The sequence below is a fragment of the Hemiscyllium ocellatum genome, chromosome 39, assembly GCF_020745735.1.
Source record: "Hemiscyllium ocellatum isolate sHemOce1 chromosome 39, sHemOce1.pat.X.cur, whole genome shotgun sequence".
NCBI lineage: Eukaryota > Metazoa > Chordata > Chondrichthyes > Orectolobiformes > Hemiscylliidae > Hemiscyllium > Hemiscyllium ocellatum.
In genome coordinates, this window is record NC_083439.1 from 19141382 (window position 1) to 19165906 (window position 24525).

At 42.8% G+C, this 24525-nt stretch overlaps 1 protein-coding gene across 4 annotated transcripts in view; it reads right to left on the reverse strand.

Moving 5' to 3' along the window:
* Nucleotides 1-4269: 4269 nt before the first annotated feature.
* LOC132834289 (WD repeat-containing protein 72-like) overlaps nucleotides 4270-24525 on the reverse strand; it is a 314345-nt gene continuing 294089 nt past the window's right edge. For 3 of the 4 annotated variants that reach the window (XM_060853013.1, XM_060853011.1, XM_060853010.1), the window contains 2 exons: nucleotides 20613-20711; nucleotides 4270-7013 (listed from right to left, as the gene is read on the reverse strand). In XM_060853013.1, the coding sequence (XP_060708996.1) occupies nucleotides 6961-7013; nucleotides 20613-20711 (152 nt within the window). In that variant the 3' untranslated portion in view covers nucleotides 4270-6960. The remainder of the gene's footprint in view (nucleotides 7014-20612; nucleotides 20712-24525) is intronic. The other variant, XM_060853012.1, reaches the window with a different exon arrangement.

Below are 24525 nucleotides of genomic sequence, written 5' to 3' on the forward strand. Positions count from 1 at the left end.
GAAGAATGAGGTTTGATCTTATTAAAACATGTAGGTTTCTGAGGGGGCTTGAGAGAATAGATGTTGAGGTGTTTCCACTCGTGGGGGAATCTCATTTAAAACTAAAATACAAAGGTATTTTTTTCTCTCATAGGATAGTGCCTGGAATTCTCAACCGCAGAGAGTTGTGGAGGCCAGATCACTGCAAGTAATTGAAGAGGAAGGACATAGATTTTTGAGGAGTTGAGGGCTATGATGAGTTGGCACGAAAGAGGAGTTGAAGCCTGGGGTAGATCAGCTATACTCTTGTTAAATGGGGTGGGCTGAAAATGTGTTGCTGGAAAAGCGCAGCAGGTCAGGCAGCATCCAAGGAGCAGGAGAATCGACGTTTCGGGCATGAGCCCTTCTTCAGGAGCTCATGCCTGAAACGTCGATTCTCCTGCTCCTTGGATGCTGCCTGACCTGCTGCGCTTTTCCAGCAACACATTTTCAGCTCTGATCTCCAGCATCTGCAGTCCTCACTTTCTCCTTAAATGGGGTGGGGGCAGGTTTGAAGGGCTGAATGGCCCACTCATGCTGCCATCTCTTATCTTCTCATGTTGTGCATGGTCTGTTTGTTGCATTGGTGCAGATAGTTGTGCAACTACACAGCTAAGCTCAGCATCTAAAATGAGCTCCGAAATTAGTAGAAATTTGAGCTTCTGCTTCACCAGTGGAGTAAAGGTTAGATTATAGTAAATACATTTTTACTCTTCCTGCAGCCCGATACTGATAAGAAATTTATAGACATCTCGAGCTGACCTGTGACACGGCACATAGCTCCTTATCTACACATTGAAAACACAATTCTAACTCTGCCATGCTTCCTAAATCCTTTGAATTCACTGTGTGCTACCCACATTTTAGAGTCAAAAGTAATTACCTATAAGTCAACAACTCCATCAGATTGAAGTAACTCTTATCCTTGCCAACTACAATAGGTATTTGGACAACTTGAGTCTTCACTGCTGCACTGCTGAATAAGCAGCAGCAGGATTTGACTGGGGGATTATGATATGACTTTAGCTGCATGGACTCTAACAAATATAGAACAGATCATTCAAGATGTTACTAACTGGTTTTCTGTGCGGCCACATACCTTTCCTGAATGTTGCAGAGAGGAGTCAATGCTAAAAGAAATAAATGTGCCTCAAAATAAAAAAATAAAGTTGGGCAGTATTGAAAAGTGCAGTTTGATACACCAGGCTTTCGATAATATTTTGCATAATCACAGTGCTGGAGTTTCAAAGAGGTATAAGGACAGCCTTGTGGATGCGCCAAGCTGTCAGGTTTGCTGTGGGGCTCAGGTTAAATGCCTTAACGGTTACAAAAACAACGCCATCCAATGGGTGAAAGTGTGATCTGCAAATGCTAGAGATCAGAGTTGAGAGCATTCTAGGAGCAGGAAAATCGACGTTTTGGGCTGGAGAAGGGCCTGACCTGCTGCGCTTTTCCAGCAACACATTCTCAACTCCATCCAATAGGCTCCTGGCCTCCTCACCCCTGGCTGCACTCTGTTTCACTCCTTTCCTGAGAAGCTACCTGCTGTGATGGGCAAGGCATTGAAAACCCTCAAAATGGCTGCCATCTGGCTTTGCCGCTGACCATCAGGCAGACAGCTCTCACCATCAATCAAACCACTCATATTTGAAATGGCATCACCAGAGCAATGTGACTTGGGCACAGAGCAGGGGACCCAGAATTCATGTGGGCATCAGGCTAGCAAAGTCCTCTTCAAAGTCTTCAAAGTCCAGTCCCTGATCATCAGTCTGATATGTGTGTAAGTTTTTATAACCAATCAGCCGTGTCACTTTAACAAATTACAAACGCTGCCCACCGGGGGCAGTTCAACATTTGCAAGCTTTTAGGTAGTTTCTAATCAACCTGTACAGGGATGTTATTACACACCTCTGGAACAGGTGGGACTTGAACTCAGACCTCTTGGCTCAGAGGTATGGACATACCACTGTACTATAACAGCACTAATTGCAGGTTTTTGTTTAAGGAATTTAAAGTCCATGTAAGGATGTTAATTCCCCATGAATTAGGCTGGACCTCTGGATGAGATGACATTAATCCCATGCCCCAGTCTCCCGAGTGAACAGCAAGGTTTTCTTAATTCATTTATGGGACATGGGCAACACTGGCTGGCCAGCATTTACTGCCTGTCCGTAAGTTGCCCTTGAGATGGTGGTGGTGAGCTGCCTTCTTGAACCACTGTGGTCCACGCACGGTGGGTTGACCTACAATGTCCTTAGGGAGGGAATTCCAGGTTTTTGAGGGGAAGTTAAAGGTGATGGTTTTCTCATGTACCTGCTGCCCTCGTCCTTCTAGATGGAAGTTTTGTGGGTTTGGATGTTGCTGGCTGAGAATGTTTGATGAATTCCTACCATTCATCTCGTACATAGTATACACTGCTGTTATTGAGCGTCTGTGGGGGAGGGAGTGAATATTTGTGGATATGGTATCAGTCAAGTGTGCTGCTTTGTCCTGGATGGTGTCAAGCTTCTTGAGTATTGTTGGAGACATACATAGGGAGGCATGTGGGGAGTGTTCCATCACACTCCTGACCTGTGCCTTGTAGTGAGCTGGCATATCTACCCAACAGAGGCAGATTCTTCATTGCAATGTTTCCTGATCTCTAGGCCAAAGGACAGAAAACTTGGCAGTAATCCCAAACCATAGCACCTTCCAAAGCCACAACTTCCACCAGCTGGAAGGACCCACTACCACCAGCCAGATTCCTGTCAAGTGGCATGGTGATTCAGTGGTGAGTACTCCTGCCTCACAGTGCCAGGAATGTGGGTTCAATTCTAGCCTCAGGTGACTGTCTGAGTGGAGTTTGCACATTCTCCCTCCCTGGGTTTCCTCCGGGTGCTCTGGTTTCCTCTCACAGTCTAAAGATGTGCAGGTTAGATGGATTGGCCATGCTAAATTCTCACAGTGTCCAGGGATGTGCAGGCTAGGTAGGGATACTGGGATGGGGTGAGTCTGGGTGGGATGCTCTTCAGAGGGTCAAGGTGAGGCTGATGGCCTGCTTCCATCCTGTTGAGATTCTATGAAGTCACACAGCATCCTGAAATAGAACCATGTTGCCATTCTTTCACTGTCATTGGGTCAAATTCCTAGAAACCTATCCCCACTTGCTGTAAAATCAGGAACAGAGTAAAGAGGCTGAGAGAGGAGTTTCTGTAGAAACAACGGAACACTGAAAGAGTTTTCAAGGTTCATTTGGACCCTCATTCCAAAATATTGCACTGAATAAAATGCATTTACAACCTCAAACGACATAAATTTGGGCATCAGGCTAAAATATTAAATATTATTCATAAGCATTATTTTTGAACTGTGATTATGTGATGTACTAGACTGCAATTTACTAAAACAAAAACCAATTTTGATTCTTCATCTAATTCACTTATTTTGTTTGGTTTTACACTGACATTTGATTAGTTTGGACATTCATATATTTGCCCTACTGCAAACCACTTTATATGTATCCATAACTGCGCAAGTATATTCACTGTTGCTGAGTATAACTTGTTTATATCATACAACTGAATGGTAATGCTGGGATAAGTTTAGATATGAACTGAAAATGTGTTGTTGGAAAAGCGCAGCAGTTCAGGCAGCATCCAAGGAACAGGAGAATCGACGTTTCAGGCATAAGCCCTTCTTCAGGAAACGTTGATTCTCCTGTTCCTTGGATGCTGCCTGACCTGTTGCGCTTTTCCAGCAACACATTTTCAGCTCTTATCTCCAGCATCTGCAGTCCTCACTTTCTCCTCATAAGTTTAGATATACCTTTCATCTCGATGTATCATGCCTTGCGTATTCACCTTTTATATTACTCCAATTTCACTGTATAATCCTTAAATGTAGATGACCTACAAATTGTTCAATATTGATAACTCTCCCTCTATCTTTATTGCCAAAGAGTTTCCTTCATCCTGTCAGTGGTGTCTGAAGGGGGAAGCACAGACACATGGAGACATAAAATTCACATAATCATGCTTTGTGCTTAAACATCTTTGTAGGTCAAACTTCTGAAACGGGATGATTGCAGTTTTCAGTGAAAAGAAAATAAATCCTGTTTTAAAAAGCAAGCTCGTCTGTCATTTATTATAATGCAATAGGAAAAAAAATCAGAGACTCCAAAATTTCATACTCCGTTACATGTTGAGATACAAAAACAAGACACAACAGCAATTGTTTTAGTTTAACATACTAGTTGGACAATTTAATACCAGGATTTTGTGTAATGAGAAGTTTAAACATTTTAGTAAAATGAAAGTAATATCACAATTTGAAAAAAATACCTTTCAATAGTGCTATTTTACATATCAAACCTTGACAGATTAGTTTGGGGAATATAACTTTTTAAGATATGTTGCTCTAGTTGTTTAACAGGAAGGGTAAACTTGAGTAAACTATTAACTCATAGCAATGTGCAGTGAGTTGCTAAATCCATAGAGTCTCTGCTAAAACCAGTCTCCATATTACTGCATGTTCAGTTTATTATAAATGAAAGACAGGATTTTGTATGTTTCTTGTATGGGTTTTGCCACACAATTGTTTTGTTATAATTACCCAGTACAGAATATGAATACACAAAGCATTGTGATAGTTCAATTTTAGCTGCATATTTAACAGTATTGTATTTAGGAGCATGGAAATGTTTAGCATCATGAGAGATAAGGTCACCCTCCTCATCTACCCAAAGCTTAAAATGAAACATATCCCACTTTCTATACTACAATTACTTTCTACACTGAATATTTTTGATGTTTTCTTTTAAATTTACTAACACTATCCACCCCTATTCCTCCTTCCAGCCCATGTAACGTTTTTTCAGATATTCTGCATAGTTTAACCTGAATTGTCTGTTCATGTTCCTTGCTCTAAGCTTGTGTTAATGTTGTTGTGGTTCTGCTCGCTGAGCTGGAAGTTTTTGCTGCAAACGTTTCGTTCCCTGGCTAGGGAACATCATCAGTGCGGTGGGAGCCTCGTGTGAAGCGCTGCTTTGATGTTTCTTCCGGTATTTATACTGGTTTGTTCTTGCCGCTTCCGGGTGTCAGTTTCAGCTGCAGTGATTTGTATCTGGGGTCCAGGTCGATGTGTCTGTTGATGGATGTTCTTGCCGTTTCCGGGTGTCAGTTTCAGCTGTAGTGGTTTGTATATGGTGTCCAGGTCAATGTGTCTATTGATGGAGTTTGGGGATGAATGCCATGCTTCTAGGAATTCTCTGGCTGTTCTCTGTCTGGCTTGTGTTAATGTTACTTATACCAAAAGTCAGAAACTTCAAGGATCTAGACTGACACTCCGAGTACTGAAGGAGATCTATACTGTCCGAGATACCAATTTCCAGATGAGTTGCGAGACTTAGGCCCAACCTGCCCCCTCAGGTGGGTGTATTTCAAGGAAGAACACAGGAATTATCACCAGTGTCCCAGGTAGATGAGAGTAAACAGGTTGATGTGGTGTATATGGATTTCAGCAAGGCATTCGATAAGGTTCCCCACAGTACAAAATGCAGAGGAATGGGATTGTGGGAGATACAGCAGTTTGGATCTGTAATTGCGGACAAGTGTGAGGTGATTCACTTTGGTCGGAGTAACTGGAGTGCAAAGTACTGGGCTTATGGTAAGATTCTTGGTAGTGTAGATGAGCAGAGAGATCTCGGTGTCCAGGTACATAGATCCTTGAAAGTTACCACCCAGGTTGACAGGGTTGTTAAGAAGGCATACAGTGTTTTATCTTTTATTAATAGAGGGGTCGAGTTCCGGAACCATGAGATTATGCTGCAGCTGTACAAAACTCTGGTGTGGCCGCACTTGGAGTATTGTGTACAGTTCTGCTCACTGCATTATAAGAAGGATGTGGAAGCTTTGGAAAGGGTGCAGAGGAGATTTACTAGGATGTTGCCTGGTATGGAGGGAAGGTCTTACGAGGAAAGGCTGAGGGACTTGAGGCTGATTACATTAGAGAGAAGAAGGTGGAGAGGTGACTTAGTAGAGACATATAAGATAATCAGGGGGTTAGATAGGGTGGACAGGGAGACCCTTTTTCCAAGAATGGTGACGGCGAGCACGAGGGGGCATAGCTTTAAATTGAGGGGTGGTAGATATAGGACAGATGTCAGAGGTAGTTTCTTTACTCAGAGAGTAGTAAGGGTATGAAATGCTTTGCCTGCAATGGTAGTAGCTTCGCCAGCTTTAAGTACATTTAAGTCGTCATTGGACAAGCATATGGACATACATGGAATAGTGTAGATTAGATGGGCTTCAGATTGGTATGATAGGTTGGCGCAATATTGAGGACCGGAGGGCCTGTACTGCGCTGTAATGTTCTATATTTTGTGTTCAATGTTTATTTCTTATTCAACATCATTAAAAACAGTTTAGTTACTGTCACATTGCAGTCCATGGGAGCTGGCTACATGCAAATTGGTTACAGTGTTTTCTACATCATAAGTCATTACACTTCATAGAATGCTCAATTACTGCAATGTACAGATCATGACAGATATGATATAAATTCTTTCTTTATACATTTGGGAGTTCAAATCATCGATACATTTGACTTTATTTTATTTTCATGAAACATAAAATTGAGAACAAATCTTGAATCTGGCATTTAACTTTTATTATCAATAAATGGTACACTGGATTAATTACAAATGGCAGCACAATTGCATAATATAAACCAAACAGCAAATTCAAGAAATGCTCTCAAAGTCATCTCAGTTTTTGACACATGGATTTGGTATTGTTGGATAGAATTATTTATTTTCCGTCTCAAAATCCTTACCCATTCCAGTACCAGGTCATGAATCCAGTCTGTTATTAACAGCTCAAACTCCTTCAATATTTAATCCATCTTAATTTTGATATCATTTGATTAAATGGAGGACAAGTCACCAGTAGTAGATGCCTGGTTAATTCAGCAGACTTTGCAAAAACAGATCCTGGACATAGGCCACTCTCTCAGACTGTCTGCATAAAAATTACAAAATTATGATTAAAGTCATGCATATTGATAAATCTGCAGATGTAAAATTCAGTTTTGTATTCTCTTGGGTATATTTTAAAGTCAAGTCAGAACACAAATATTAGCTTTAAAAAAATGTACTGAAGAATCCTAAAGCTCAATCCCCAAATCAGTTTGAAAATGTACATTCTTTCAAAAAAAAAGGCTTTGTTTTCCATTTCTATTTTTTAATGCTGATTATGATGAGAGACGTTAATGATGGTGTTAACTGAATATGGGTGGGATAACCCCAGAGACTATATAACATTGGAACTTAGGGAGAGCGTGGGAGAATTGTGTGAGATCAGCAGTGAGGAGTGAAATTCAGAGTGAAACTGTCAATTCAGGGCAAATGACAAGCAACTTTCTGAATGCATTAATTCAGCTCACAAGTTAATTAATTCTAAATACTGCACCCCTCCACCCCACCAACAGGTGACTACAATCGAAAGGCTTTTCACTCCAACCTTCTTCAGCTTCACTACTCTGAGTTCTCCACATAGTAAAGGACAAGTTGCCTCGTCATACATTCCTGTAACCTGAACATCACTTTGCCTCAGGCAATCAGAGAATCCCTACAATGTGGAAGCAGGCCATTTGGCCCAACAAATCCACACCAACCCTCTGAACAGTATTCCACACAGACTCATTCCCCTACCCTATTACTTTACATTTATGCTGATTAATGCATCTAACCTACACGTACCTGGACACTATGGACAATTTAGCATGGCCAATTCACCTTAACTGCCCATTTTTGGAATGAGGGAGGAAACCAGAGCATCTGTAGGAAGCCCATGCATACACAAGGAGAATATGCAAACTCCACACAGGCAGTCACCTGAGGCTGGAATCGAACTTGGGTTCCTGGTGCTAACCACTGAGCCACCATGCTACCTCAAGGCAAGGATGGAGATTGAGAAGATGACCTCAGCTGGTGCAGGAATTGAGCCCACACTGCTGACATTACGCCGCATTGCAAATCAACCATCCAGCCAACTGAGCCAACCAATTTGTCCATTACTGGCCTCTTGAACATCTCTGATTTTAATTGCTATCACCATTGGTGACTGTGCCTTCAGCTTTCAAGTCCTTAAGCCCTTGATATCACACTATAAAACTCTCTTTTTATTTGTTTAAGATACTGCCTTTATCACATTCAACTGCCCCAATATCTCTGTATATAGATTAGTGTTAAATGGTATTTGATAAAGTGAAGCACCTTCCTATGTTAAAGGAATAGTTAACATTGTTAACTATGTGCTACAGCAAACACAATTTACTGCTGTTATGCCCCTGCACAATTTTTCTTACACTAATCGTGTTAACATACCGTACATTTTGTTCTGCAGAAAAGGTTTGTCGGTGGAATCATTAATATTTTAGGGGCATAAGAACATAACACTTAGGAGCAGGAATAGGCCTTTCAGCCTTTTGTGCTTGCTTCAAAATTCACTTTGATTTTGACTCAAGTAACTTTCTGTTTCACCCCATTGCTCTAGACTCTCTTATCTCTCAAAAATATGCCATTTCCTGGGAGGATAATTCTACAGACTAACAGCCCTACTCAAAAAACAAATTCTCCTCATTACCATTCTAAAGGAAGGCATCCTATTCTTTGCCATAGCACAGCACAGAAACAGACCCTTCGGTCCAACCCAAACATAATCCCAAACTAAACTAGTCCCACCTGCCTGTTTCTGCCCATTTTCCTCCAAACCTTTCCTATTCATGGACTTATCCAAGTGTTTTAGATATTGCAATTTTCTTTAATAAACATTAGATGAGATTCCTTACAGTGTGGAAACAGGGCCTTCAGCCCAACCAGCCCACAACGAGAACCCACCCCGACCCATTTCCTAAGGGCAATTTACCATGGCCAATTCACCTGACCTGCACATCTTTGGACTGTGGGAGGAGCCCCACACAGACACAGGGAGAATGTGCAAGCTCCACACAGACAGTCACCCGATGCTGGAATCAAACCTGGGACCCTGGTGCTGTGAGGCAGCAGTGCTAACCACTAAGCCACCGTGCCGCCCACATTCACCATTCCCTCAGCAAGTTCATTCCGCACAAAAACCACCCTCTGTGTAAAACGTTGCCCCTCTTGTCTTTTTTAAATCTCTCTCCTCTCACCTTAAAAATGCACCCTTTATTCTTGTAACCACCACCCCCCCATCCTAGGTAAAAGACAACTACCATTCACCCTATCTTTAACCCCTCATGATTTTATATATTTCCTTTACTCCAGTGTAAAAAATCCTAATCTATCCAGACTTTCTTTATAACTCAAAGTTCCAAACCCGGTAACATCCTGGTAGATCTCTTCTGAACCCTCTCCACTTTGTAAAGTTGGGCAACCAAACTGTGTGTTCTAGTTCTAGACCCGCCCAATAGAGGAAACATCTTTTCAGTATTCGCTCTATCAAGTCCCCTCAGGATCTTATGTGTTGTAGTAAGGTCACATCTCGTTCCTCTTATCTCTTACAGATACAGGCTCAGTCCATCCAAGCCTTTCTCAAGGGATATTCCCTTAAACTTATAGTGAGTCAAGTGAACTCCTCTGCACTATTTCAAATGCAATTCTGGATTTTTCTAAATAATTGGTTCAGTGATGCTATTACACACATCAGGATCAGGTGGGATATGAGCCCAGGCCTTCTCATTTTAAAGTAGAGGCATTGCCACTGTACCACCAGAACCCTCAAACAGAATTAAATCCTTTTTCAAGAAAGGAGACCAAAAACTGATTTCCTATTGCATATTCTGAAAATAAGTCTGCAATCTCTTTACATTCCCTTACACTTTAACAGCAAACACATTTCATTGGCTGTGGAGCACTTTTTGAGACATCTGGTGATGTTGAAAGGTGTGGTATACTGGAAATGTAGCTGCATGTACTGAGTGAGGTGTCCAAAAGGGTACACCATCTTCTAAGAGCTTGGCTACAGTGAAGCAAAGTAAAAATGTACAGCCCTTCGTGTTTCATTCTGGAGAACGCAAAACCAAATCATAAACAGTTAAACCTCTGAGATTTCATTTTGTGAAAGGACCCTCAACTCTCATTTGTTCCCTTTGTTTTGGATGCAGTAATTGTGCTGAATTGTTTCAGGTTCGCGGTGTCCCCAATGCCAGGTTGGGAGATCGGAGACCAACAACACTAGGTGAATTTACTGCCCACCTTCCAGCTGGAGTCAGGACTGCCCTTCCTTTACGAGATGAGCTCCTGCTTCCAAGAGCTGCTGGCTTATTGGCAGCTCCTCAGTCCCAGGTGCATTACTGCTCCTGTTGGCAATTGTGAGTATTGCACTGACATAGGAGCAATTGCATTGAACGGTGCCCTTGGAGGAAGGTAAGATGGGTTCAGTATCACAGGGGACAATCCACACAATTGGCACAGCAGATGGGGGGGGGGGGGAGGGTGGCTAACTCAGAGACAGAGTTAAAGGACACAGAGCGGGTCCATGGTGAGACTGCCACGGTTTAATGAGCTGTCTGCATCTGTGGCTGAGGGGTCCTCTACCCCACCATTTTACAGAAGCCACACAACCCTCACTGGGGGCTTCCAATCCATTCTGAAAGACCTCCTTAAATTCTGCTCATTGTCATGGCGCTGTAGAGTGACAGGGTCATACAGCACAGAGAAGACTCTTCAGCCCATCTGTCCTGATGAAGGGCTCCTGCCCGAAACGTCGATTTTCTTGCTCCTTGGATGCTGCCTGACTTACTGTGCTTTTCCAGCACCACTCTAACCTTGACTGCCCATAGTTTCAGTGTACCTGCTGGCCAAGCCTCAATAGTGCCCACTGTTCTGGGTGGTGCTCTGAATGTTTCAGCAGGCCACTGCTGGAGGCAAGGTCGCACTACTGCCCCATGATTGAGGGGAAAGCCCCCACCAGCTTCTCAGGTTTACCTGTGACCAGCTTTTCTGTCTGACATCAGTCTGTGCACTGGATCAGCACCCACTTTCATAGCAGGCTGTCAAATCTAATAGAGGATTGTGCCTTGTGAATCATTTTACAGATTTAAAGTTGCATTTTGATCCACTTGTTACAATAAGTTCGGTAAATTCCTTTGAAGAGTTCATTCAATTCCTCTGGATTTGAATTCATTCTGAATTCACTTCTGACTTTTAAAATAAAGTCACCCAAGGTTTGCAAACCATGTGTTTCTTTCTTGCTTCACTAGATGATGTGAAACAGAAATGAGTATCAAGTGTGGAACGTTGCTTGAGGAGAATAATATGCGTTTTCACTGAATTGAATAGTTCGGTGTGCCTGGGCCACATCATTTATTAAAGCCAGAATAACCACTCTCAGATTATATCTATTTTTAAGAAATCATACCTGTTATCTGTAATTTAATATGTGAAATATAAAGTCATGTCGGATGGTTTTCATTACTGGAGGATTAACCCAATGTTGCTTCGCAGAACCAACATGATAGTTTTGTAGCCAAGTCTCTGACCCATGCTCCAATTGAATCCACTGGTGACACAAGCTTGTCCAATCCACTCTTTGGTGAATTTAACAGCACTCATGCTAAATTCATACATTTCAGCATTTTTAATTAAACTTTAACTTCTTCCCGATAACTCCTATTTCCCCAAGCAGAACAGAACAGAAGAGATAATTTATGATTCCATAATCCCAGCAGAGAAGATGGTCAGAAAATCACAAGCAGTGCACGTGTGACTTTCCAATTGTAAAGTTACCCCCAGGAGCAGACAAAGCCACAAGAAGAGCACCATGACAACAGAAGAATATATCACCAGCTGTCATAACTGTATTGGGATTTCAGCTGCCATTGGTATTCTTGTTCTGATGAACATTAATTCTACACGTCGTTGTATGACAGATTCCACTGATGACTAGGCAACTGTTTGAAATGCCAAACAATTATTTTGGTGCATAAAACTCACATTGCCTTTTCTGACTAAAATTCATTTGCTGGAAAGAATTGAGCATGTGTGGGTGTTCAAAGGCTATGAGGTAGAAATCATCCAGCCCATTTTGGGCAGGGTGTGGCACTTAATAGAGCAGTCCAAGTACAGGGTCTCCTGCATCATTAAGAGCTTATGTGCAAGGAGCTGCTTGCCCAGATTAGGGGTGCTGTGTCATGGGCTGACACAAAGGAGCAGACCAGTGAGCAGGACGTCAGTGGTAGAGAGGATTCTCAGGGACAGGATTTACATGCATTTGGAAAGGCAAGATTAATTAGGGGTAGTCAACATGGCTTTGTGTGTAGGAAATCATGTCTCACTAATTTAATTACGTTTTTTGAAGAAGTGACAAAGAAGATTGATGAAGGCAGAGGGGTGGTCGCGGTCTATATGGACTTCAGCAAGGCCTTCGACAAAGTTCCACTGAGTAGACTGCTCAGCAAAGTTAAATTGCCTGGAATCCAGGGGGAGCCAGCCAACGGAATACAAAATTGGCTTGATGTTAGGAGGCAGAGGGTAGTGGCAGAGGATTGTTTTTCAAACTGAAGGCCTGTGACCAAGGTGTGCTGCAAGGGTTGGTGATGGGTCTACTGCTTTTCCTCATTTATGTAAATGATTTTGATGTGAATATAGGAGTTATCGTTAGTAAATTTGCAGATGACACTGAAATTGGTGGTGTAAGTGGACAATAAAGAAGGTTATCTGAGTACAATGGAATCTTTATCAGATGGGCCAATGGGCTGAGGAATGGTAGATAGAGTTTAATTTAGATAAGTGTGAGATGTTGCACTTTAGAAAGGCAAACAAAGAGACTTTGGAGAGCAGGTACATAGTTCCTTGAAAGTGAAGTCACATATAGATAGGATAGTGAAGAAGATGTTTGGTATACTTGCCATAATTGGTCAGTGCATTGATTATAGGAGTTGGAAGGTCATGTAGCAGCTGTACAGGACATTGCTTGGGCCATTTTTGGAATACTGCATTCATTTCTAGTCTCCTAGCTATAGGAAGGACATTGTAAAACTTGAAAGGATTCAGAAAAGATTTAAAAGGATGTTGCCAGGGTTGGATGGTTTGAGTTGTAGGGAGAGGCTGAATAGGCTGGGGCTATTTTCTCTGGAGTGTCGGAGGTTGAAGGGTAATCTTATACAGATTTATAAAATTATGAGGGGCATGGATAGGGTGAATAGCCAAAGTCTTTTTCCCAGATTAGGGGTGTGAAAAACTAAAGGGCATAGGTTTAAGGTGAGAGAAGAAAGATTTAAAAGGGACCTGAGGGGCAACTTTTTCACAAAGAGGGTAGTGTGTGCATGGAATGAGTTGCCAGAGGAGATGGTGGAGGTTGGTACAATTACAACATTTAAAAGACATTTGGACTGATCCACGGCTAGGAAAGGTTTCAAGGGATCTAAGCCAAATGCAGGCAAATGGGAATCAATCAGTTTAGGATATCTGATTGACAGTGACAAGTTGGACCGAAGGTTCTGTTTCCTTGCTATATAACTCTATGATTCCGTGACCTTTCTCCATAAATAGTGGGCCATGTTTCATCATTTTGATACCCATAAAACTTAAGTAAACTGCATGGGAAGTCATAGCAAACAAAACAATTGCCACATGGAATGTGTTATTGTTGCTATCTCGGCTATGGAACTCTCCAACTGAAGTCTCTTCATGTATGAATATACAGATTGAGAAAATGCGACTTAGAATCACAGAGAAAGGCCGTTTGACCTATTATGTCTGTACTGGCTCCTGAAAGAGCTCCCCAGCTATTTCCATTGAAGAGCCCTATCTCTGTAAAACTCTAAATTCGTCACTATCAAAACAGATTCAGCTCTCTTTTGAAACTTCCTGTGGAATCCACTTCCACCACTCTCTTAGGCAACACATTCCAAATCCTAACAACTCTCGGGGTAAACAACAACTCTCTTCCTGTCAGTCCTAGCTCTCTTGCCTGACAGTCATGAAATTGTGCCGCCTAGTTACTGACATACTAACTAGTGGAAACAGAGTAGCTTTCTTTACCAATCAAAATTCTTCATCATTTTGAACACCACAATAAGCTCACCTCTGAATCTTCTCTGCTCCAAGGAGAATAAATCCGATTTCTCTAATCTTGCATCTAAAATCCCTCATTCCTGGTATTCTAGTAAGTCACCTTTGCTTTCTCTCAAGGGCTTTAACATCCTTCCTTAAATAAAAGTGCCCAGGATTGAACACAATACTTCAAATGTGGTATGAATACAGGTAGAGCATCATTTGCTTGCTTTTAAACTCTATGCCTCTATTTATAACCCAAGGTCTCCTCAAAGATAGAAGACAGAGGGAGGTGGTGGAGGGTTGTTTTCCAGATTGGAGGCCTGTGACCAGTGGAGTGCCACAAGGATCGGTGCTGGGTCCTCTACTTTTTGTCATTTACATAAATGATTTAGATGTGAGCATAAGAGGTACAGTTAGTAAGTTTGCAGATGACACCAATTTTGGAGGTGTAGTGGACAGCGAAGAGGGTTACCTCAGATTACAACAGGATCTGGACCAGATGGGCCAATGGGCTGAGAAGTGGCAGATGGAGTTTAATTCAGATAATTTTGGAAAAGCAAATCTTAGCAGGACTTATACACTTAATGGTAAGGTCCTAGGGAATGTTGCTGAACAAAGAGACCTTGGAGTGAAAGTTCATAGCTCCTTGAAAGTGGAGTCGCAGATAAATAGGATAGTGAAGACGACGTTTGGTATGCTTTCCTTTATTGGTCAGAGCACTGAGTACAGGAGTTGGGAGGTCATGTTGCGGCTGTACAGGACATTGGTTAGCCACTGTTGGAATATTTCATGCAATTCTGGTCTCCTTCCTATCAGAAAGTTGTTGCGAAACTTGAAAGGGTTCAGAAAAGATTTACAAGGATGTTGCCAGGGTTGGACGATTTGAGCTACAGGGAGAGGCTGAACAGGCTAGGGCTGTTTTTCCCTGGAGCGTCGGAGGCTGAGGGGTGACCTTATAGAGGTTTACAAAATTATGAGGGGCATGGATTGAATAAATAGACAAAGTATTTTCCCTGGAGTCGGGGAGTCCAGAACTACAGGGCATAGGTTTAGGGTAGAGGGGAAAGATATAAAAGAGACCTAAGGGGCAACTTTTTCACACAAAGGATGGTACGTGTATGGAATGAGCTGCCAGAAGATGTAGTGGAGGCTGGTACAATTGCAACATTTAAGAGTTATTTGGATGGGTATATGAATAGGAAGAGTTTGGAGGGATATGGGTCGGGTGCTGGCAGCTGGGACTAGATTGGGTGGGATATCTGGTCGGCATAGACAGGTTGGACCGAAGGGTCTGTTTCCATGCTGTACATCTCTATGATTCTATATGCCTTCTTAACAACTGTTTCAACTTGCCTGGCTACCTTCAGAGAATCATGCACATGAACCCTGAGGTCCCTCTGCTCTGTACTCCCCTCAGAGTTGTACCATTGAGCTTGCATTGTCTCTCTATATTTGTTTTTTCAAAATGTATTACCCTCACATTTCTCTGCATTGAAATTCATCTGCCAGCTGTTTGCCTATTTGGCTGTCTTCTCAGTGTCTCTCTGAAATCACTCAGCATCATCTCCACAATTCACTATGCTCTCTAGCATTGTATCATCTACAAATTCATAGACTTTTCACTCAACACTGATTATCAAATCCTTGATATAAATGAAAAAAAGCAAGGATCCCAACATCAATCCTTGGAGACCATGGCTTTCAACTCATCTCTGCTCTGAGAAATGCCCATTTCTGCCCAACCTCTGTTTTCTATCCTTTAGCCAACTTCTAATCCAAGCTGCCAAGGACCCACCAATCCCAAACATTTCTAATTTGCTAACCAATCTGCCATGTGGCACCCTATCAATATTTTCTGAAAGTCCAAATATACAACATGCACAGTACTACCTTCATCTACTTCATCCTTCCTTAAATAAAAGTGCCTAGGACTGAACACAATACTCTAAATGTGGTCAACTCATTAAAAAAAAATTAAATTTCTCAGCCATGACGTGGCTTTGAGAAAGCCATGTTGACCCTAGTATTAACTTATTTTTCTCTAAGTACAGTATATATTTACCATATCCTGCATTATGGCCTCCATCAATTTCCCACTATTGATGCCAAGCTGACAGGTCGGTCGTTTCTTGGGTTATCCTTTGCCCTTATCTTAAACAATGGCATGACATTTTCAATCCTCCAGCCCCCGGAACTAATCTTGTGTTCAGAGAAGTCTGGAAAATTTCTGTCAATGGCTCCGCAATTTGCTCCCTTACCTCTCTCAGCAACCTAGGATGCATCCCATCCAGGTCTGGTGACTTCTGTACCTGGGGTGCTGCCAACCTTTTTAGTACCTCTCCTTTATCTATCACTAAACTGCTCTGTTGCTCAACACCCACATTTTCACTTGGGCCATTGTTTCCATCTTCTAATTTGGTAAAGACAGAAGTACAGTACTCATTTAGTACATCTGCCATACCCTTTGCTTCAGTGAGCAGCTTTCTCTGTTCGTTCCTTAGGACTCCTCTCTATCCTTCACTAATTAATATGAAGAACATTTTACCATTTGTTGAGCACAGCCTCCCATTCCTTTCTCACACTTCCTCTTAGCCTTCCTTATTCCGGCTTTAACTCCTCTCCTACATTTGAGATTCTCTTCCTGGTTTCTGGTGCTACTATTATTCCAGTATGCATTGTATACCTCTTTTTTTAATTTCTTATTTTCTCATCAAAACCTTAGTCATTCAAGACACTCTAATTTCTTATTTTCTCATCAAAACCTTAGTCATTCAAGACACTCTAGCTTTAGATACCCCATATTTATTTCTCATGGATATGTACCTTGCTACTAACCTATTCATTTCTCTTTTGAAATTCTCCCATTTTCCTTCCACTGTTTTATCTACCAAATGCATTTCCAGTGTACCTGCTCCAGTTCAACTTTTAGATCCTAAAACCTACCCTTTGCCAGTCTGGGATCTTAATCATTAACTATTTTTTATCATTTTCCAACTTAATATGGAACCTTATTATATTATGATCACTATTTACCAAATGGTCCCCCACTCTGACATTCTCCACTTAGCCTGCCTTATTTTCTAGGAGCAGATCCAGCAAGTTTCCGGCCTGGTGGACTGGTAATGTACTGGACTAGAACATTCTCCTGCACACATTGTAGGAACGTCTCCCCTTCCACGTCCCACACTGTGTATTTTTCTCTGTCTATCCAAGGGAATTAAATTCACCAACTTACTACTATCCCTGCCCTGCAGATTTCCACAATCTGCTAACAAATACTTTCTTCTACTTCCTTCTCCTTCCTTTCCTCCTCTTACTATAGACCTCCTGTTTGGAGGTCTATAATAACTACCCAACAAGGTTCTGCTGCTTTTCTGTTTCTTATCTCCAACCATATAGATTCTATTTTAGCAACTGCATCTTGTTCAAAGGCAATGATACTATCTTTGACTATGAATACTACACCACCTCCCCTTTTACCCACCCTGATTCCACTAAAGGCCTTATAACTGGGCAGGATGTTTAGTATCCAGCCCTGTTCTGAATTGAGCCACATGTCTGTCAAGGTTACTATGCCATATCTAGTTCCCCAATTCAGTTCATGATACTCCATGCATTTACAAATATACAATTTAACCTTGCCCTTATCTCTTTCTTAGCCAGGCAACATCAGGGGGTGGAGAAGTCAACATTTCAGGTAAAATCCTTCTTCAGGAGTCCTGGACAATTTCTCCACTTCCTGATGCTGCCTGGCTTGCTGTGTTTTTCCAGCCCCGTGCTTGTTTTGGATTCCAGCAGCTGCAGTGTTTTTGTCTCTTATCTCTTTCTTGCCCATTTGAACATGACCATTTCCTTGTTCACTGTCACCACTCAAGCCTTCCGTCTCTTGCTTTTCCTTGCTCCCGAACTTCACTCTTTTGCCTTCTATGCACCTCCAAAACTCGGCCCATTAGTCCTCCCCCCCTACCCCATGTCTTACAAGTTTAAATCCACCCTCACTGGAGTAGTTATGCTCTCAGCCAGTAGATTAGTTCCTTTTCTGCTCAGGGGAAGCCTGTCTTTCCTGAACAACCTTCTCCTTTCCCAAAAATGATCTCAATGTCCCAAAAATCTGTACTCCTGCCTGCTGCACCATCCCTCAAGCCACGCATTACCTCCCTCATCTGTCTTTGCCTAACCTGTGACACAGTTATTATTTCTAGAATTACTACCCTGGGCAGGTGCTGCCCTCAATCTACTCCCTAATAGCTAAAACTGATCCTGCAAGTCCTCCACACTATCCCTGTAGGGTTGGTTCCCTCACCAGTTGTCCCCTTTCCAGAAGCACGGTGATACAATGGTACTGTGGTTAGCACTGCTACCTCACAGCGCCAGAGAGACCCGGGTTCAATTCCCTCCACAGGCTCCTCTGTGTGGAGTTTCCACGTTCTCCCCATGTCTGTGTGGGTTTCCTCCCACAGTCCAAAGATGTGCAGGTTAGATGAATTGGCCATGCTAAATTGTCCGTAGTGTTAGGTGTAGGGGAATGTGTCTGGGTGGGTTGCTCTTCGGAGGGCCGATGAGGACTTGTTAGGCTGAAGGGCCTGTTTCCACACTGTAAGTAATCTAATTTTAGATTAGACTTACAGTGTGGAAACAGGCCCTTCGGCCGAACAAGTCCACACCGACCCGCCAAAGCGCAACCCACCCGTACCCCTATACGGGCAATTTAGCATGGCCAATTCACCTGTGGGAGGAAACCGGAGCACCCGGAGGAAACCCACGCAGACACGGGGAGAACGTGCAAACTCCACACAGTCAGTCGCCTGAGGCGGGAATTGAACCCGGGTCTCAGGTGCTGTGAGGCAGCAGTGCTAACCACTGTGCCACCGTGCCGCCCACAATCTTATGCCCCAAGCCTTCGCACAGACCATGTGGGGCTCACGATCTCGGGCTGCAGACTTGACCGGTCTATCCCTATTCCTGATGAAGGGTTTTCACCCGAAATGTCGATTTTCCTGCTCCTTGGATGCTGCCTGCCTGACCTGCTGTGCTTTTTCCAGCACCACTCTAATCTAGACTCTGACCTTCAGCATCTGCAGTCCTCACTTTCGCCTGGTCTATCCCTCAAGCTATTGAGTCAGCCGCCACCACTGCCTCACTCATCTGCCCACCAGCCTCTACTTCCCTCCACCATCACATTCATCACTCCAGCAGCAGCCCAGTGATGAGGAGAGCCTCGATCACGTTTTGGGTCAGTTGACGTTTTCTTCCGAGTTATCTTAATTTCTTGTCACGGGATTGCAAGCCGAGGTGCCGCGATAAATAATTCATGGCGCCTCTTCTTTGCTGCACATCCCCACATATTGCGGGCTGCAGTGCTGACAGCTGTGTCAGGAGAAACAGTGAGGATCTGACATGACAAGGGACTAACAAGTTTCTTTGAGTTTGTTGGGGGGAGGGGGCAGGAATAAATACACAATGTAGCCAGTACAGAAGTTCAGAAAGCAAAATTTAAAAATAAGCCTCCCTTTCTTTCCACCCAAATGTTTGCCATGAGCTAATATCCGACCTCTGGTCATTTATGAAGTTACCACACCCCCTATGTGCTTCACACATGCCTAGTCCTTCACGCTTCTCGACAGATCAATACAAGCAATTCTTGGAGAAATACGATGTATCCATGGCAACAAAGCCACATATTCTCTGTGGAAACCAATGAGACCAGTAGTGAAATCTCAAGAGGGTTTCCATCTTACAAGGAAAGACATATTTAGATATGGGAACGGCGACTCAACAAAAAAAATTCATTTTGTTTTGCTTTGCTCTTTCACGTCAGCTTCAGAACCTGATGGACACAGGGCGTTTAAACAGACCTTCCATTTTGATGTTACACCAATAAAGTGCCTAAAATCAAACCACAAGGAGCACACGCACATTCCCTTCCCACTGCGTACAAATCAGGTTAAAGTTTTAGTGGGAAAAGAAAGAGGAGGTGGGGTGGGATAGAGAGACAAATGTTGAAAGTCAGCAGCCATCACGGCAGCCGTCAAACTCTGCGAGAATCTCGGCCGAGCGGAGTGCGGTGAAAGATAATCCTGCTGCCATGGGTCCAATCTGAGTTTGCAGATGACCTGGGGGACCTGACATGGTTTTCAAACTGCACCCTTTCACCGAAAATTAAATCTCAGCCGGGCTCCTTTGGGATGGATTGGGGAAGTCTTTGCAGCTGCCCCCTGTCAGAATTGGCTGCAAGATTTGGAAATCTCTTTGCTAGTTTGACAGGCCTTAGAGAGGATGAATCATATATATATATATATATATATAAACAGCCCGTATATAAAATAAATGAATCGGGCACAGAGTATATAGGGACTTGAGAAAGTCCAAACAGTTTGCAGAATAGAGGGAGAGCAAAATGGAGAATTGCAAAAACAAATGGTTAGAGATGTCGGTTTGACCGACCAGAATTAGATGTTCTGCTGTGCTTTACTGCAGTCGCAGGGACATGAAGATGTCAAGGTGCTCTCTGCTTCCGCAGTCAACCTCATGTCATATTTGTCACTGCATTTCGCATTTATCTTTGAAGGGTTTTCACCTGGACTGTCCGACTCCTCAAAGGCACGTCTGTCAGGCACATCCTCAGGTTCTTGGTGCTTTGCCGGCTCTGGGCTGTTGTCATGCATGTTGTGTGCAGCTGTCAAAGCAATAAAAAAAAACGTTGAACACACACACACACACACTTAAAAACATAGTTTTGGCCACCTAATTCGTGAACAATCCTATCTCTGAAAAATGTGGAGAGAAATAGAGGCCAGTGAACGGTGTGTTTCTAAAATGTTCTCAATCAATATCAAAACAAGTAACAGTAGACAATTAAAACAAAATCGAGAAATGCTGTCCACTGAGGGAACATGGAAGATGTTAAGACATCTGTGCGCTTATGGATGTGAATGTACTGTCCTTTTCTCTCAGAGATCGTAAGCTTTATAATAATTACTGAACGGTACATAAAATGATAACATCAGAGTGGACTTGCCAACTAAGTAGCCCCTTTCTCCTGTAGTATAAATTGCTGTGAGTGTTGAAATTTGGCATTCTTGTGTTTGACCTGGTGCAGCAAGGCAAAACTAATTGACAATGTGGTTCTTTTTTCCAGGAAAATATTGCCATTGGTGCTATAGTTTATGCATCTATGCTTTATTTCTGTCAGTACTAAGGACTCCAAAACAAGTGCTGCCTCAAATTTGATGTTACAGATCCTTACAATGATCTCATACCACACCACGGCTGAAACCTGAATGAGTGTTAGATCAGTCATGTCCACTCACACTTCAACTTTAAACTGATTGTAAATTGTGTGCTGATTACGAATGAGATGAACAAGCGCAGTGGTAAGAAGTACAAGGAAACTCTTAACAACTACCTGAGCAAGAAGGAAGGAATGACACATTTTTGTCATAACCATTTAGAACAGGCTTGCTAGGAAATAGCTATGAGATAATTTGTCACACACAAGAGGTGGAAGAGTTGGTCTGATCGCTTTGTGTAGTGACATAACAAATACTTATCTGGAATTAAGTATCCAATGAGGACTATGAATCCATTGCCAATTGTTGGAAAAACCGATCTGGTTCACTAATGCCATCCTTACCTGGTCTGGCCTACATGTGACTCCAGACCCACAGCAATGTGATTGACTCTTAACCACCCTCTGAGCAATTAGAGATGGGTAATGAATGCTGCCTAGCCAGCGACGCCCTCATCCCGTGAAATGAATACAGAAAAAAAATTATTAAAAACCTTCCTCCTGGGGGGTGGTTAGCTCAGTTGGCTAGACGTCTGGTTTGCAAAGCAGAATGCTGCCAATAGCATGGCTGAATGTTACCAAGAAGGGTTTTCCATCTCAACCTCTCCCCTCACCTGAGCTGTGGTGACCCTCAGGCTGAATCACCGCCAGTCATCTCTCTCTACTGAGAGAACTGCCCTGAAATACTGGCCTGGCCAGCGACATCCATTCCTCAAGAATGAATGAATGAATGAATGAATGAGTAACAAAAGGGTGACATCAGCCCTGTCTACTGGCTGGAAAGCCTGGAACAATACTACCAAGCCTTGACATGGGAACACTGCTACCTGCAAGTTCCCCTCCATGCCACACACCACCATGTCCTGAGACTATATCGCTATTCCATTTCTGTCGTTAGCTCAACTTCCTGGAATTCCCTTCCTAACAAACTGTGGGTGTCACTACACCGCAAGAACTGCAGTGGCTCAAGATGAAAAATTAACGATGGGCAATAAATGCTGGTCTAGCCAGTAACACCCACATCCCATGAGCGAAAGGAGCAAAATGCCAAGGAAACTCAACTTGTTTCTAACAGCAGAAGCACATCATTAATAAGTTGAGACTGTATAAAAATATGAACATAAAAACTAGCGAATGCAATGAATGCCAGCAGAGACATAGATTTGAATATCCTAGGAATGCCAGTCAAATCATTAAAGAACAAAGAACATTACAGCACAGGAACAGGCCCTTTGGCCCTCCAAGCCTGCACCAACTCAGATTCTCTATCTAAATCTTCCATCTATATTCTAAGGATCTGGACACCTCTGCTCCCTGCCCATTCATGTATCTGTCTTGATACATCTTAAGTGACACTATTGTTCCTGCCCCTACCACCTCCGCTGGCAACGCTTTCTGGGCACCCACCGTCCTCTGCATGCATATCTCTCCTGAGCTTTTCCCCTCTCACTTTGAACTCATGATCGCTAGTAATTGAGTCCCTCACTCTGGGAAAAACAGCTTCTTGCTATCCACCCTGTCTACACCTCTCACGATTTTGTAGGCCTCAATCAGGCACCTCCCTCAACCTCTTTCTTTCCAATGAAAATAATCTACTCAACCTCTCTTCATAGCTAGCACCCTCCTTACCAGGCAACATCCTGGTGAACCTTCTTTGCACTCTCTCCAAAGCATCCACGTCCTTTTGGTAATGTGGGCGACCAGAACTGTACGCTGTATTCCAAATGTGGCTGGACCAAATTCTTATACAACTACAACATGACCTGCCAACTCTAATACTCAATACCCTGTCTGATGAAGGAAACCATGCCATATGCCTCCTTGACCACTCTACTGACCTGTTTTGCCACCTTCAGGGAACAATGGACCTGAACACCCAGATCGCTCTGTACATCAACTTTCCCCAGGACTTTTTCATTTACTGTATAGTTTGCTCTTGAATTGGATATTCCAAAATTTATCACCTTGCATTTATCTGGATTGAATTCCATCTGCCATTTCTCTGCCCAACACTCCAATCTATCTATTTTCTGCTGTATTCTCTGCCAGTCCTCTTGACTAGTATGGTTACCTAGTTTGGTGATGAAATGTCTGAAAAAGAACCTTTCAGCTCAGCAAGCAAACCTACATCCAGAACCTCAACCTGAGCTACAAATCTTCTCAAAATTCATTAGTTATCTTCACTATCTGTTACTCCACCAATCATAGTGTCATCCACAAACTTGTTAATGAGGCAACCTACACCTTCTTCCAAATCATTTACGTATATCACAAACAACAGTGCTCCCAGCATGGATCCCTATGGAACACCACTAATCATAGATCTCCATTTTGACAAGCATCCTTTCACTACTACTCTCTGTCACCAGTTACCAACCAGTTCTCTAGCCATCTAGCTAGAACACCCTGGACTCCATGCGACTTTACCTTTTTCATCAGCCTACCATGGGGAACCTTATTAAACACCTTGCTAAAGTCCATGTATATGATATCTACATCCCTTCCCTCATCAATCAATTTTCCCGCCTCTTCAAAGAATTCTATTAGGTTTGTAAGACATGACCTTCCCTGCACAAAACCATGCTGCCTATCACTGATAAGCCCATTTTCTTCCAAATGGGTATATATCCTAAGCCTTTGTATCTTCTCCAGAAGCTTCCCTACCACTGATGTCAGGCTCACAGGTCTGTAATTACCTGGATTATCCCTGCTATCCTTTTTAAATAAGGGGACGTTAGCAATTCTCCACTCCTCTGGGACCTCCCCTGTGTTCCAGGGAGCTGCAAAGATATCTGTTAAAGCCCAGCTAATTCCTCTCTCACTTCCCCCATCAATCTGGGATAGATCCCATTTGGACTTTAATGCCACCTTAATGCCTTTTAGAGTACATAACACTTCCTCCCTCCTTATACTGACCTGACCTAGAGTAACCAAAGACCTATCCCTTACCTCAACATCTGCCATGTCCCTCTCCTGACACAAAGTACTCATTAAGAATCTCACCCATTTTCTCTGACTCCACGCATATCTTTCCTCCTTTGTCCTTGAGTGGGCCAGCCCTTTCCCTAGTTACCCTCTTGCTCCTTATATGTGAATAAAAGGCCTTGGGATTTTCCTTAACCCTGCTCACCAAGGATATCTCAAGACCCTTTTTAGACCTCTTAATTCCTCATCTCAGATTGGTCCCTTATTCCCGATATTA